At 38.5% G+C, this 16,464-nt stretch overlaps 1 protein-coding gene across 1 annotated transcript in view; it reads right to left on the bottom strand.

The window, feature by feature from the left end:
• DACH2 (dachshund family transcription factor 2) overlaps positions 1 to 16,464 on the bottom strand; it is a 296,688-nt gene that overhangs the window by 67,717 nt on the left and 212,507 nt on the right. Inside the window, exons 4-5 of the mRNA XM_086619655.1 lie at positions 3,134 to 3,289; positions 92 to 264 (exon numbers count right to left, since the gene is read on the bottom strand). Of these exons, the coding sequence (XP_086475781.1) occupies positions 92 to 264; positions 3,134 to 3,289 (329 nt within the window). The remainder of the gene's footprint in view (positions 1 to 91; positions 265 to 3,133; positions 3,290 to 16,464) is intronic.

Here is a 16,464-nt window from a genome sequence, read left to right as displayed (position 1 = left end):
CTCGTTGCCTCTTAGTTATCTTCCTTAAGAAAGTAACTGTTTTGTTAGCCACAAAAAGCTATTTTTTCCAAGTCTCATAGATGACTCTTACCTTTATGACAGAGGCCCCTGCCCTGGAAAGAGGACTGTGCATCTGGGCTGCTGCAGCCATGTTAGCTATGGTATTGAGGTGGTTCATCTGGTTCATTGCCATTGCGACCGAAGCGGGAGGTAGGCTGACGGGAAGCAGAGGGTGGGGCATCATCATAAACGGCAGGTCTATCCCTAAAAAGAGAGCATGGGCAGGTTATGTGTGTTGGTCCCTCCATTTATCACCCAACACCTTAATTTTTAGTGCCTGTATTCGACTAGCACATTGACTAATCAAGCTGACTATTATTACGTGTTAATATTTTTGATGTTACATAGGAAGAAATTGTCTTTGCATTCCAGAAAAGGCTGTATGGTTTGTATTAGGGAAAAAAACAGACAGCTGTAAAGAAACATAATATTAGCAAAATGAATATACAATAGTGCATAAGCTCAGTGATCTACTTATCAAGAAAAATAAAGTAAAACTCACAAAACATGTAGATATTTGCATGTTTTTCCAATACATCAGAGAAATATTTATTAATCATTTTAGATAACATTATACTCCTACCAAGTCCTCTTACATTAGTTCACATACACGGAAATCTGAGACAAGATTTTTATATTAGGACTATTTCTTGACTACAGGAAGCTGTGGGTTGGACTGCAGACACTACTGAACTACCATACAGAAGGTCTGTGAACTGGGACGTGTAACGAGAGGTTAAAATTGTTGCCAGAGGTTTTAATTTCCAAAAAGTCACTTTAAATTGTCTTCAGCTATGGATACAAAATGACTTAAGAAACTACGAAATTCATTTGGATCAACTTGCAGATCACGATGTTGCCAAAAATGTGATGTTACTCCTAGCAAGAACTGGATTCTTGTGTTTCATTCCTACCTATTTCAGCATGTGTATTACTTGTTGTATTTAGTATCGACTACAATGGAAAGCAAGATCAAGACATCCATTCACTGAAAAAATTGTTTCAGGTTATTTTTGCATTTAAGAATTCTTTAGAAAGACCACTTGAATATAGCTACCTTTGTGCACCCAAAATTCTTTCTTCAGAAAATATGGGACTCATTCTACCAGAAAAAATGCCTCATCATTTTTCTAAATGAAATTTAGATTGGAAATTCTCATTAAAAATTTCAGGTACAAGTAGTAAGTAACATAATCAAGTAGCTAGTCGCCATACACTATTCACATTAATTATTTCCGAGAGTTTTTTAACTTTTGGCTTTATCTTAACTACTTTAAACGAGAAGGCCAGTCACCATTAGGGTGTATGACAGAACCCACAATAAAAAACATCATGGACTGATCCAGCTTATGTTATTCCAATACGATTTGCACGCGGCGATACAGAACCACCACTGTGCCCACTACAAAAGGCAGAACCGTGCACATTCCGAGCTCACACACTGTTTCTGTTCAGCGTGAGCATATCATGATCAACAACTGTGATGCCTTATGATTCGCTATATATTGTATATGATGATCCACACCAATATTAATTATGATAAGCAGGAAGCACAGCCCACATGCCTCCCCCTTCACTTTTAACTACACTGACAATCCCCTCCAGTGCTTAAATCCATGAGCCTTTGTTCCCCTGCGTATCTCCCTTAACAGCCCAATAATCTTTCCTCATACTCCATAGAGTTCCAAAACTCCCAGACACCATCTGGCCACATTGAGTTGTATGTCTACTTAAAGTCCAATTGACATGCAAACTAAATGCAAACTACAAACACAATTTAACAGCACATCACCAGTTTTAAGACACAATCCGTCAAACATTTCAGAGGACTACGAAGAAAATATATCCTACACTTGTAAATCATTGGACATAATGCCTGACATTCAATAAACCCTTTAATAGCCTATAGACATTTGCCTACTACAAAAATCTACTGGAAAATATCTGTAAAGTTTTCTTTAAGAGCAAAAACCACAATATCCCTGTATGCAAAATATATACAGGTAATGAATTATGCAAGAATATGAAATGAAAGGGGAAACAATACTGAATTTGAGTCCCATAATCTAGTGATTCTTAACTACTGACACTCAACCAGATGCCCAAAATGCTCGAGTGCATACCTGGCCATGAGCAAAGCAGACACTTATTGTAGGAGTTATTTCAATAGCGCTGATTCGTTCAAGTCTGGGGCCCTACATAGGTAACCGGGAACTATCTGCTCCTAAAATTGTTTAAAGAGCCAGAAGTGTCATTCATCCATTAAAACTAACACCAAAAATCAGCTTTCAAAACTTTGAGGATGAAGAGCTTAAACAAATAACAAGAATTCAAAAATACTGAGATTTGCATTCTTCATCCATCATCATCTGTTAGAATTAACTTTAGTCCTCAATAACTTTTGAAATATTAAGACTGAGCATCTTGGAATAACTTTCCCTTCCCTTCCTTCCCTCTTTGGGTGCAAATGAGAAGGGGAATTGCTGGCTTCCCAGCTGCCCCCTTCCTAAGGGAATGAAGAGAGAGGGGTTGGAAGGGAGCTTTAAGTTCCAAATCCAAACTTTATTTGTGTCATTTTATTCCAGTTGCTTTGGATAGCTGGGTTCACTGGATGACCTTACCCACACCTGGCAGGTACAAGGCACAACAAGGCAGAGGGATTGCTTCTGCTCCCTTTTAACGAGACATTTTGTGTTTATTCTTTGCTCTCATATTTTTATTTGGTGGTCAGCATTTTCAGCTGGAAGAGAATTTTCTCATACGGCTAAAATTTTAAGCATTTTCATAGTTTTTTTTTCCTCTGCAGTCCAAGCCATGGAAATGTCAATTAAGGACTGACAGTCCCTAACCCAGCAGTGGGTGACTATTCAAAGACGGCGGCTGTATCCCAGTGGATGCTTGGAGGTGATGCACAAGTGCAGCAGACAGTGGCAGGACTGACTCTCCTGCCACTCATGTGTCTCCCATCCACTTCCCCTGCCTCCAGGAGGACTGGAAGGAGTGCAAGCCCAGCCTCCAAGCAGGGCTCCATGTAATAATTTTTTTTTTTCCCCCATAAAAGCACAGTACGTACTGTTGGTGAGCAGGTGATTCTGCTGGAGAGGACTGAGTGGGTGTGCACTTCCAAGGCTCGACTGCCCTGACAGTGTTGGATGACCAATGCTGTGCTGTGATCCCGTTGTAATGGGAGACTGAAGCTTGTCTTTATCCCAGGAGGATTCACTCCCACCTGCAAAACAGGGTACAAACCATAAATGGCATATACTTTTCTTTTTAAAAGACGTTTTGCTTGGTTAGCAACAAGCTAATACTCTTTACCATAGCTAAGCACCTAGCACAAACAAAGCACCTGAAACATACATCTGTTTTTTTAAAATAAATAACTAAGTATGCATCAGTCAAAAAATATTAGAAACTTTCAGCATCACCTACCTTCGTAACACTAGTTTCTGGAAACAGGAAAAGCCAAATGTTTAAGGATAAAATCATCCAAGTAAACATCAGTCACAATTAAGTAAATAAGGCAGAACGGGAACATCTGAGACACTGAATCACAGTATCCCGCTGCCCAGGAATCAGGCCACCCAGAATCAGGCCACCCAGTTCCTGCCAGAGACTAATTGGTGTCCATCCTTGGGCTTGTCAAGTCTCTCTCCACTGTTAATCCCCCTGCAGAGTTGCTCCACTCTTCACTCACCCAATGCTCACCAGCATTCCAGCTTCAATTCACCCTTGAACAGGCTACAACAACTTATCCTGCAGCTGTATCTTTGAGCTTAAATAGTTTCTCCTCTGTTGCTGGGTTTGATTTGGGCATGTCCTAAGTGAAACACCTCACTTTGCTGGGTTAGACAAGCCAGGCGTTAGGCTGGGGTTGGAAATCGTCAGTATTCAGGAATTTCGACTTAAAAGAGTCTACAGATCTATCATGCACAGTAATTAGTGTCTACACCAAAAACACGGTATAGCAAATTAAGCACCCATGTCTTTGGTCTGGAATATCTGCTCGGACTTCTGAAGAGAGGGTGTCCTGCTGCAATTTTACAGATTGTAGTTTTCTTCAGTATCACACTTAGACACTCGAATAACAACAAGTTCCTTTTAAACAGCAGTTAAGCAGACCATGTCAGTGAATTCTGACATACATCTGGTCCACAAAACAAACCACCTTAAAAAAAGTTGGATTGAACACTTCTAGAGGAAAAAGGCATTTTAAGCACACTCCCTTCTCAGGTACATCCCACATTTTTGATTAGATTACAGATTGTTATGAAAATGTGTAACTGCAGTATTGGCTTTGCTTGGAATTTATGAACAAGAATTTCAATTAGAATAAGCAAATAGATTAGTGTGATGCAGCAGATAGAGGCAGCAAGCAAAACACATTTTAATTGAATATGAAAGTAACAGAAAAATTCCATTCTTTATGACAGCGCTTAGCTAATAAACATGATTAATACAGCTAAATGAAAAAGTTTGAAAGATCAATGACTGAGAAAAAAGGAAATCACTCCATCATTTTAGCACTATGTCCAAGTATGAATTACCTTCCTATAAAAGATTTGTAATTTGTAAAATGATGAGTAATACATTGACAAAGAAAGATAACACTAAATTATGCCATGTGAAATAATATAACATGGCATGGCGCAGTAATTAGAAGAACTACAACAGTTAAGGCTGTGTCAGCATCTTTGTTATTTAATATACTGTATATTAGCTTTTTAAATAACATTTGACTGATACTTAGTATAGAAGTTGTTCATTTCGACTATTGTGACACAGAGGTGGTATTATCTGATAAAGTATTTATCAAGTTAAATGTGCAATTTAAAAAAGATTTTCTGAGGAAATGCTTAGCATTCGATTTTACCAAATGAGTTTTATTTTCCTCTATATGCTTTTTTCAGTAAATTTAACATCTACACTTTATTTTTCCTCAAAAAACATTTGGCATGTACCTTAGCAGGAATTTTTTGCTTGGATACAGATTGTGTACACATAATTTCATGTATCAGGGCAGTGGCCAGAAGAACGGTGCACAAGACAGTTTGTCAGAGATTTCTGAATGCAAAGAAAAAACTGCACTCTTCATCTAAAAGCCTCCCTCTCCTCGTTTGTTTTTCTCCCATACTTCCAACCCTAGGCACAGATAGTCTAAACTCTTTGCTCATTTACTTATTTCTGGAAGTTCCTCTTGTCTTTCCAAAGCCCCATGCGTGTATCCACCACCCTTCTGCAGCCCTGAAGCTGTAGTACCAGTGCCCTACCAGCTTTCTGCGGGCAGCTTTACAACTGTTGCACTTTCCGTAGGAAAGTACAATCACTCCTATTTTACAGATGGAGAACTGCACTGCCCACAAAAGTGATTCACTTAAGGAAAAACAGGAAACCTACAAGGGAACAGGAAACTGAATTGAAATTATGTTGTGCAGTCCAAATCACTGGACTAGTTTTCCTTATAGATGGAGACAATAACTTTTTCCCTACAAATTCCACTTGTAAATCTGCTCCAGTATTCAGTGCCAGTAACACAAGAACAAATTGCAATACACTTATCTCTACAGACCATTCCTGTATTCTCATGTTCCCTATCACTTCTCCTCAGAGAAAGGAAAAATAGAAAAAAAAAAATACTGCTGAGCATGTGATGTATAACAAAAGTGCATATTAAATGAAATGTATCCTGTAGTCTGCGCTCCACCACGTGGATAACAGCTTCACCACTTAATCTGGACTGAATATACTATGTAGTAGCAAGTCTCTTGAAAAGAAAAGAATAATTAGAGCTACTTCTTACCCAGAACTGTGCAACTGTGAAGTGTTTTATAAGGGCAGTATGATTATCTCCGACTTACAAGTGGGAAAGTTGAGGTGCAGAACTATGAAGCAGCTTCCTCCATGTTACGTGGTAGGCTAATGGTGAAACTGGAAGAGAAATCAGGTCTCAAGGGTCCTACTGTGATCTGTACCACAGACACTTTCCATTCATCCTACCCACAGTCCCTTTGCACAGCTAAAAAATAAGAGTTTTACTTATTCCTATGCAGTTAAGAACAAACTGCATATCAATTAATAGGAAGATGGAACTGGATTCATGTGTAAACTGAATATGTAAAATCCAAACCTGTGGTAATATACTCAGTCCTTTTACTGTCATGCAACTTTTAAAAAAAAAAGTATTTCTTTTTGAGCATACACATTTTCTTATTTAGTAACACAGCTGTCAGCATGCTGTATCAGCAAATACACATTTGATATATGCACACACAATGCATATTTTCACATTCTTCATTGCCATAACAATTAGAAGTGAATACATCTATGAAAAGTAAATCCTTCTTAATAATTCAAATTCAGGTTTAGCCACAATTTTTCAGGAGGGTTCTCTTAACTGCTATTTTTTGTCCAAATACTTGCCATCAATGAGGAAAAGATGCCATGTTTGAATTCTAAATCCTGTCTTTGGTACGATGAGCTTACAGGTGAAACTAAACATGAAACTTTAGAATACGAATCACGCAATACACCACAGGCAAATAAATTTATGGGAGTCAAATTCTTTTTTCTCTCATTGTGTTCAAAAGGTTTGGTCTTTAAAGAAATTTATATTAGGAAAAAAAAATTTCTTTGTCCATACTAAGCTAATGAAGGCTCTCATTCTTTATGATACAGCAGATAATGAGTCTAAAATTAAACAACAATCCATACTATTATATATAGAAAGATGGACTTTCAGTAATTTCTTTTAGGTATAAATGAAACAAAAGTGGAAAAAATATATGAAAGAAGAAACTAAACACACCACACTAAGGAAAATGAGAACGGAAAACAGCAACAGGACTTACTCCACTTCTTGCACATAAAGAGAAACAGAGCTTTTCATTATTTTAAATGGGAAAGAATATTTAATTTTAAAATATTAATAACTTGATTCGTAAGTGTCATAGGAATATTATTAAAGCACTCAGAAGCCTGTTGATTTGGCAAAATGCCAATACATAGTTTATACACTTTACAAAAAGCTTTACGTTTAACCCTATTACCCACTACCTCTATGACCTTCTCTCCAACAGATAAAACTAAAGGACAAAAAGGAAATTTTTCCTTATCTTGTTTGCATTCTAGCCAATCTTGTCCCAGAACAGATAGTACTCAGCATTAAAAAAGGGCAAGAGAGACAAGAACCTCCGTCTTCCAGAGCTCCTGATGCTGTCAGAAGCAAGAAGAGACTGTGGTTTGCTCAAACACAGCCACACCAGAGTGGGAAGAAAAAGCCCGAGATATCAGCTGGCCAGCCATCCTAAAAGACTGCAGAAGGCACCGACTGTGCAGCAGAAGCAGCTAAAAAAAGTTCTGACCTGCTTCAACCATCCAGCTCAGGCCACGCAGCAAAAGCGTGGGGTACGGTTCTGCTTTCGGAGCTGCAGTAAATGCAAAATATGGATAAAAAAAAAGGTCTGATCACCTGCACCGTGCGCAGTCGCCTACATGGAAACGCAGTGCATGTTTCAAGGGCACAGATAAAGATGGGCTCTGCATGGATTTGGTAAGAGAAAGAGTTATTCATGAATTAATAATTAAAGTCTGGTATTTATGAGTCTCAACAGGTTATTGGAGAGAACTTATGTATCAGTGCATGAATTACGCTTATGTTCAACTAAGCAAAACCAAAACTAACGTCACAAACCCCAGTCCACTCACTTCCAAATTAAAATGTGGTGAGAGGTAAGCATTCCCTTAGTGCCAGTTTACAGCCCAGTGGGCAAATTCTGTGTGTCTGCTCCCCAGTCACTGTGACAGTGATGAGTTCAACGCGCGGGGAGCTAAACCACAGGTAACACAGACAAAAGGGAAAACCAGCCCAAGCAAAATACGTGCTGCTGGCACACACTGCACTCCCAGACCCACTGCAAGGTTCTTCAGCCACCTCCGTGTCTGTAGGCAAAGTGCCTCTGTTTAAGTTCCATTTTGTTTGGCTGAAGGAAATGCAAGTGATAAGGTCAGCTTCATTTTTCTGAAAACGCTGCTCCTCACCCATCTTTGATTTCAGTAATTTTATAAGATACCTCTTAAAGCTACGTATTTTCTGGTAACAAACTTCTCTGTGCATTTGTGTTCTTCAAAACAAAATCCAAAAAACTTTTTTTGGTGACGATATATTTGTGAGGATTAAATTAGTGTCTTGTTTTCAGGTATTGAAAGATCTCCAGAAAGTAATCAAAGTTCAATTTGGTGACAGTTTCTTTTCATTTGGTTTCAAATTCATTTTAGCAGCCTTAAAACTGTCTGGTCTAGCTAAATGAAATCCACTCTGTCAGAGGCACCTTCGAATTGAACAACCACACTGTTTCAATCTATGTCTGTCATTTTATTTTGTGTTGTGATACATTTCTGAAAAATTGAACTCAAATTGTTAAAAGCAATACCATCTTCACTGTCCAATTTTATTCTAAAATTATTTTTAAACACATTTTTCATGCTGTTGGGCACATTAAGCATAACATCAGCTGCAAAGAGAAAAGTATTCAGTGCATTGCTATTTCAGCACTGATCATTTCAAAGTTTTTATCATCTCTAACATCTTTTCTAAGTGTCCAGCACACACAAGTCCTCTGAAATTGTGTGGCTTATCTAGAACCCCAGTACTCCTAAACCAACATGGGCCTGTTCGCCAGCATTCCCAGCCCCAGCTTTTCGGGTGTTCCCGACTATCTGCTTTTACCAATGTCTAATCTCACCTCGATCCTGGGAAAAATGGTCACTTTTTTTGCCTAACCAGGATATCCACTGCTGAGAACACTTCAGCCTACAGCTTTCTGTCAACTCTTTTCATGGGAAGAGCATTTGAGCATCCCAGGAAGAGAAGATGAGGATGAAAAAAAATTTTGTCATATAATCTGAGAATCTCCCTACAGAAAGGGTAGGAAGGTACCATCCATGTTATATCCCTGGTAAACTGTCACTTTTACTGTCAGAAAAACACAGCACTGTTCTGGGTAAAGATTACAACCCATTTAACCTCAAATTCTGTCCCTCCTATTGACAGCAGACGATGCTATTTATGGAGACGATGCAAGCATGAACACTTTCTATGGTCCCTTAGTACCCCCAGATAAATTTTCTTACTTTAAAATGGGAATGAGAGTTGTAATCAGCCCCCAAAAGCATGACACCCATCTGCAAATCTAAATGGCAGATTTGCAAAGCATTTAAAGCTTTAATGCATTGACTTGTTTAGCTGTGTGTGTTCAGCTATATCAGCTTCTGGATTGTGCCCTGCAAGAAAGCCATGCAAGTGTGCAGGGTTCGATATTAAAACTCAAGAAATCCAGTGATGGCTTTACTGGGCTACTTCCAAAAATTTATCAAGTGGTTCAGCAGATGTAATTACTGCTTAGCCCTGCCAAAGCTTTGAAATGTGCCCATTAATTCAGCAATTCCCAATCTGTCCATCAGTCAGTCATACTTAAAAAATATGTCTGTCACAACTTAGGTGAAGTAATCTGTTGATAATTATACAATAAGAAGGCATCTGAAATATGAGTATAATTTCTAAACTTTTTGAAAAGTCTTAATGACAGCGGAATCAAAGTTTATTTCACAGCAAGAGGACACTGAAGATAACTGAGGATATGTCAGAATATTTTATGCCAATTTCATTAAGAACAATTAATTCCAGGAAGATACTTTTTTAGAAGATGAACGCAGAGGCACAATATTTATTTAGGAACCTAACCATCCCTCCCGAACCATCAACTGCTTCCCTTTAAAATGAACTGAGAAAAAGAAATAAAGTGGTAAATACAACATGTTTTAAAGTTCCCAAATTATGACCGATGATTATAGTGCTAAGGCACAACAGTCTCCTTGTTGTCCGATAGCTCACAAAGTCAGACTGTTCCACAATGGCCTTTCCAGTCAACACCAGATCGCACCATTACAATTAGGTGCTCAGTGTCAAACATATGAAATACTATGAAATACCATATGAAATAGTATAAAATACCATACCATTCTATGAAATACTCGTAGAAGTATGAAACCTGTTCTCTCTCTCTTTCTCTAACGACAGCCTGGGTCATTAATCCCTTCAGATCACACAGACACAAATGCTGATGGCTACTAAACCCCGGCAGAGTGTTTGCTCCTACTTTCTAAGGCCAGTGTAGAGCAACTACCAGCAGCAGCAACAAAATCTCTTCAGCAAAGAGATTGTCTTTTGTAGACAACTGCTAAAATATGGATGGCCTTTTCCTTAAGTAACTAATACTAAAAAAAAGGGGAAAATGTTGCAAAACAAATAAAGAGAAATAGGAAAAAGAAAGAAAATGCAATATGATGTAAGGGACTAGTGTGATAAAAAGACAAACGGCTAAAAGTGGCAGTATCTTCATTTAAACTCAAAATACCAAACATACCTCAATGGGTCAGCTGATTTAACTTATGCCATCAAAGGTACATTTAGCAAGATGAAACATCATATTTATAGAAACTTAGATACAAACTATTATAATAATTTTAATTAAAATCCACTAATATTCAAAAGCACTTCTCAAAGTTAGCTACCTGTACTCATGCTCCTCTTTTTTCTGCTTAAATAGAAATATGACACATAGTCATGCATAAATATTAATCATAACAAGTTGCTTCTTGGCTAGGAAGTAATATGACAGTCGGGAGAAAAGCTCTGATAATTAATAAATGAAGTCTTTGCCTCTTTGTTACCTGGTGGTTAACTAAGTGATAATGGGGGGTGCGGGGGCGTTGAGGGAGGGGGTGGAGAGGAGGGCAGGGACGAGCTTGTAATCTCTGTACCAATAATTAGATATTTATGGCTTCCTAAATGGAAATCAGTCATGATACTTCAGGAGGGAGGGGCAATATAACTGAAGGAATAATGGCTCCCGGAATGACTGCATACAACCAGCTGCAGCTCATCCAGCCTAAGGCCTTGTCTCCAACAAGGGCCAACAGCAACACTTACTAAAGAGTTTAAATGCAGAGAAAACCTACAGTGACAGCTTCCCAGAACAATCTCCAACAATTTCTGTATTAGGAACTTCCTGAAACAGAGGTATTTTCCTTTAATTTAATAACCTTTAATAGATTTTTCTTCCATTAAATTAGAATCATAGAATCATAGAATGGTTAGGGCTGGAAGGGACCCTCAAAGGTCATCTAGTCCAACCCCCCTGCAAGGAACAGGGATATCTCCAACTAGATCAGGTTGCTCAGGGCCTCGTCCAACAGGGCCTTGAACATCTCCATTAAATGGATACCCAATTAAATGGATATCAATTTTTTGCATCAGCAACATCCTGTAGCAAGAAATTCCACAGCTTGCCTATGCACCGTATGAAAAACTACTTCATGTTATTTGCAGGTGTGTTGTTGAGGGGTTAACTTGCATTTGCTGCCTTCCTCTGATGTACTCTAGTTCTTGTAGTGGATGAAACAATAAATAACAAATCCCTATTCAGTTTCCTCTATACAATGTGTAGTATTATTCTTGGAATTAGATAATTTAGAGTTAAAATCTAAACCTTCTTTTGGAGCTACGTCAATGCCAAAAGCATATGCAATCTCTTTCCTGAGAGATAACAAATGACCTCTGTTCTCTGCCACTCAAGGTACTGTTGTATGGACCTCCACAAGTTTGAGCTAGTGGGCTCAAATATAATATCATATATAATAATAAAATTATTATAAATAATTAATATAAATGATATTATATATAATATAATACACCTTTGCATTCTTATTGGAAAGTTGGGTCAGGGAGAGCTCTACTCCTGCCAGCTTACAGAACGTGCTGTTGAGAAAAGAGGGCTTACAAAAACCTGCACAGATCATTATTTCAACAGACATGACGTTGGTTAACTCCAAAGAGCGGACAACCTTTAAATGTTCAAAACTATTTTGAAATGTAACCACAGGACTATGGTTCATTCTTGCACAACTGATCTGCTCCCTTCTGCACTCCGAATGCTTATTGCTAACATTTTTAGTAGCAAGTGTGTGACTTTATCGCTATTTATTTTTCTATACAAAGATAAGAATACTGTACTAGAACATGGTATCTCTTCGGGTTTAAGACCATCAACAAAAAAATCAACTGTTTTTTACTGCAGGACCAGAGTCTGTCTTCAGACACACGTGCTTTTCACAGCTAGAAATAAGGTCAAAATTTTGGTCTGTCATGTTTTTATTACTGTTGAAGATGCACAAGCCAGAAATAAAACAGCTTAACTTTCGGATCTTGAACGCAGTTCGTAGGGCTGGCTGCCAGGAAGGATAAAACATACATCCTTCTAAAGTCAACAACTGCTGCCAGCAAGCAAGGAACTAGCATTCATATCCCAGTGATGATAATCATTGACACCTTCACTCACCACAAACCAAGTGGTTTTGGGTTTTGTTTTTTTGTTTTGTAGTTACTTAATATTGTCCCATATTTAAATACTTACTGAAATAACCACTGAGATACACATACTGTGCATTTTTTCTGTGACTGTAACTAGCCAGATAGTTTAGTGTGATTTTGAGAGGTTTTGAGAACGCCCTGACATCCACAGCAGACAGGTAACACTATGGTATGAAATCAGATCATTCAAGTTTCAACAATTTATCATTTATTATTTCTTTGAAATAATTGTGATGAACAGTTCAAGTTACAGATTGTAATCTTCTGAGTTAATGTGTAGTGACATAAATGAATTATGTATTTATATTCTTTTCAAAAATTCCTAATACTACAAGAACCCTGTGTAGTACGAAGTACGGCTTGCAAGAACTAAATACAGTCTGTGGCACTCCACACACACATCTGGACAACCTTCCAAACGCCCGTCAACCTGCAGCATCTACACAGACCTCAGCAACACTGGAGATTTTACTGGAGAACGAGACGTTGCACAAGGGATGCCTAACATCCTTTCATATTGAAGCTGGATGACTGCAGAACCTCTCCAATGAGATTTACTGTCACGAGCCCCAGTTTCCATGAAGGACCAGTAAGCACAGACACTTGCACTCGCACAGTTCCAACAAGCTGAGTCAGTATGGGGAACACTGGCAAGGCATGGACTAATTCTGAAGATGCACCATTTTTTATATCTGGCATTTGATTCCTTGCACTAAGTTATTACTGACTTCCAAAAAATTCAGAATGCTGCCAAAACCAGGAGAGCCTGTGAGTAAACCTAATTCACATAAAAGGTCAGCAGTGAAATCTACTGTGTTTCATTTAATGTCAGTCTAAAAATAACAGGAAAAAAAATCTTGAACTATATTAGCAGCCAGCTTGGTACTTCCCTTCCATTTCTGCTCATAGTAATAGCTAATACATACCTACCACAGCACTTGGACATCTTACACGTTCAATCAATCTTTGATTTTCAGAATATTTTCCTCCTTCAGCAAACCTAGCCACTAGGTGCTCTCATCTAATCCCTAGTGCAATTCTCCTCCGTGAATGTCACTGTGAGCTTTGCATTAGCTTCTCTAAGGAGCAGGATCAACCTCCTAGAAGAGACGAACGGTGCCAAAAAACCTAAGAAAATACATCCTAAATTTGTTATTGCGTAAAGGACAGTCTACATCTTCAAATCAATATTTCTTTCTGAGGTATACAAAACCATAAGTAACAATTATCATCAGAACAAATATTAAATTATTGATATTAATACCAGATAAAGAGAAAATATTTGTTAAGAAGAAAAAGTGAGAAGCTTCAGCACAGCACAGTGCCAAGCTGAACTCTACTAAGCTTGAGGTTTTGGACAGGATTCATTTCTACTTGTGGTATAAGTATGCACCACCTTGATTATCATTTAAAAAAATATTGACAGCTTGCCTTCTCATACCAATGCCTAGTTACAAATTCCAAATGTTTTGTCACATTTCTTGTGAGCAATGCCATCTGCCAGAGGTGGCATTTCATGGCTGTTTACCCTGACTCCCTCCAAGAATTCATCTGCCACTATCTAATGCTGCCTGAATAAAGGGGATTAAGACTCTGATGCAACAGAGACTATTGATAATTTGGTATAATTGGGAAGAAATGAAGATAAATGAGGTTGAGGATGGAGAGGCAATTAGTTGAGCTGCCTGTACAGCTGTGTTCTCAGCCTAGCTCCCCTGGCCTTTTCTTTGGTGAGGTATGTGCAAATTAAACATAATGACAAATATACTCTTCCCAAAGCTCTTTAGTTTGGGAAGCTTGAAGACATGATTTTCACTTCTGAGATTCTAGACAGTATTCAGTTTAAAAAAAAAAAAGAAGAAAAAGGAAAAGAGTCATACTCACTGTTGAGATTTTTGAAGAGCAATGCACTTTGCAACAGCACACTGGTGGCACAGTATCTCTTGTTTCAAAACTCAGCTCTCAATTTGGCAGTGCTATACAGCACTGGTGCTGGTTTTGTGGTTTTCACCAAAACAAGGAAGGCTTTTGCCTGCCTCAGTGCCACAGAGAACCCTGATTGTGCCACAACTCCAGATGCCTTTGATACGGAAATCTGGTGTCTCATTCTGCAAATATCCTCTATCTATGTAACCGATCAAACAACAACCCCACAGCATGATCCTCCAAAAATAGGGATTCTTTAAAAGTCCAGCCCCACATTTTGCAGCTGGACCTCCGTTTATTAATTGTGCTAGCTTTTAAACCACTAGTCAAAACCCTTAGGTGAAACATCTACAATACACACTTTGCTCCACAAAAGCTCTTAGAAGTGACGGATTTTTAGCCATAAATATAGTATGAAGACAGCTACCCTGACATGAGTCTTATTTCTACTGTTCAGGTAAGGCCAAGTGATCAAGCCTGAGTACCTTGACAGGTATTTAAATCCAGAGTGAACACAGTCAGACTACAAACCCCCAAATTAGAAGGCACAAATATGCAGTCTGATTTGTAGTTCTGTTTTTTTTTCCAAATATACAGACACATACAGATATTAAAATGTGCACATATGCAGTTTCACATAAACATACAAAACATATATTTGCCACAAGAAATGCCACTGTATGTTTCACGTAGATTCTAACGTAGTTTTTCACAAATGTCAAATAATGTAAGATTCCTTAATGAAAGAAATCCAATATTTACAGAGGCACTATTGGCTTACAGACACGTTTGCCAAACCACCCACCACACGTGAATGTTCTGCTTTTCTATATAGGTGATTGTATCTGAATTAGTTCTTAGATGAAAGACTTCACAAAATTGCACTTTGTCCTGCATCCATATTGTTTACAGCTATTTTTAAAAAAATATTTTACTGATTACTTGAAAAACGCTCCTTAAATGAAGACAAAGCCTAGCTCCTGTGCACAGAAGGGATTTTGTTAAATTTTTGAAGAAAAATGTTAAAGGTCTTAAAAGAACAACAGTCTAATAGATTTATTTTCCAATGCGAATTTTCAACACAGTTGCTTTGTATTGTAGAGTGCAGTTCTTTGGCATATTCTCAAAGCTGAAAACACTTGAAATGATCCCTTTTCAAACTCATAGAGCTTCTACAAAGTACAATGTCTCCTCCTGATTTTTTGCACATGCAAAACTTTTCTCAGTCTCAACACTGCACTCTTCCCCACTAACCAGAATTCCAGTTTAGCTTTATCTAATGTACTTTTTCATTTTGGATTAGATTTCTACAAAAGACAGAAAATAGTTCACTTTTTACAAGGCAAACATGCCAGGAGAAAAAAAAAAAAGAAACCAAATAGTTTACATTTAAGTTTAAATCTATCTTGTTTCATCTTACTGAGGCTGAAAATCTGGCTGAGGTAACTGTTCCTTTGTACAATAAAAATTTTTAACATATAGTTCAGAAGAGTGATTTTTTTGTTAGTCTGCAATATTCAAATTGCATATATTTTACCTCTGCTCTTTTACTGAAACCTTCTTCTCATTAACATTGTAAATGAGCAAAATTATTTGCTGGCCATCTTCTTTATCAAAGTATGCCAAGTTAATCTTCCATCTTGTGACGGACTGCGTACAGCGCACGCATCAGACAAGTCCCTTGGAGCAGAGCTTTGGGTTTCCACTGGGAACAAATGCCCACGTCCTGGCTGCGGAGGCGGCAGCGGCTCCCTCCAACACCTGCACCACAGCTGGACGTGCTCACCAACGCTCACGTTGGCAGCCTCCATCCTCCGGGATCACACGGGGTTGAGTGCTCTCAAACACAGCCAAAATACACGTCCCTGTGGGTGCTCCTGATGGGTGTCAGCGCTGCTGTAGGCAACAGTGCCCGATCCAGCGCTTGATGTTGTGGATTTTGGGGATTTTGCCTTTGAGAACGCTGCGGCACGGCTTGCCAGATCTCTTCACACCCAGCCTGCCCCTCGCCCTGCGCCCACGGCGGCGGCACCCGCTGCCGTGCGAGGAAC

The sequence above is a fragment of the Tauraco erythrolophus genome, chromosome 13, assembly GCF_009769465.1.
Source record: "Tauraco erythrolophus isolate bTauEry1 chromosome 13, bTauEry1.pri, whole genome shotgun sequence".
Lineage (NCBI taxonomy): Eukaryota > Metazoa > Chordata > Aves > Musophagiformes > Musophagidae > Tauraco > Tauraco erythrolophus.
Note: the sequence above shows the minus strand (reverse complement) of the source record. Positions and strands in the feature narration are given on the sequence as shown.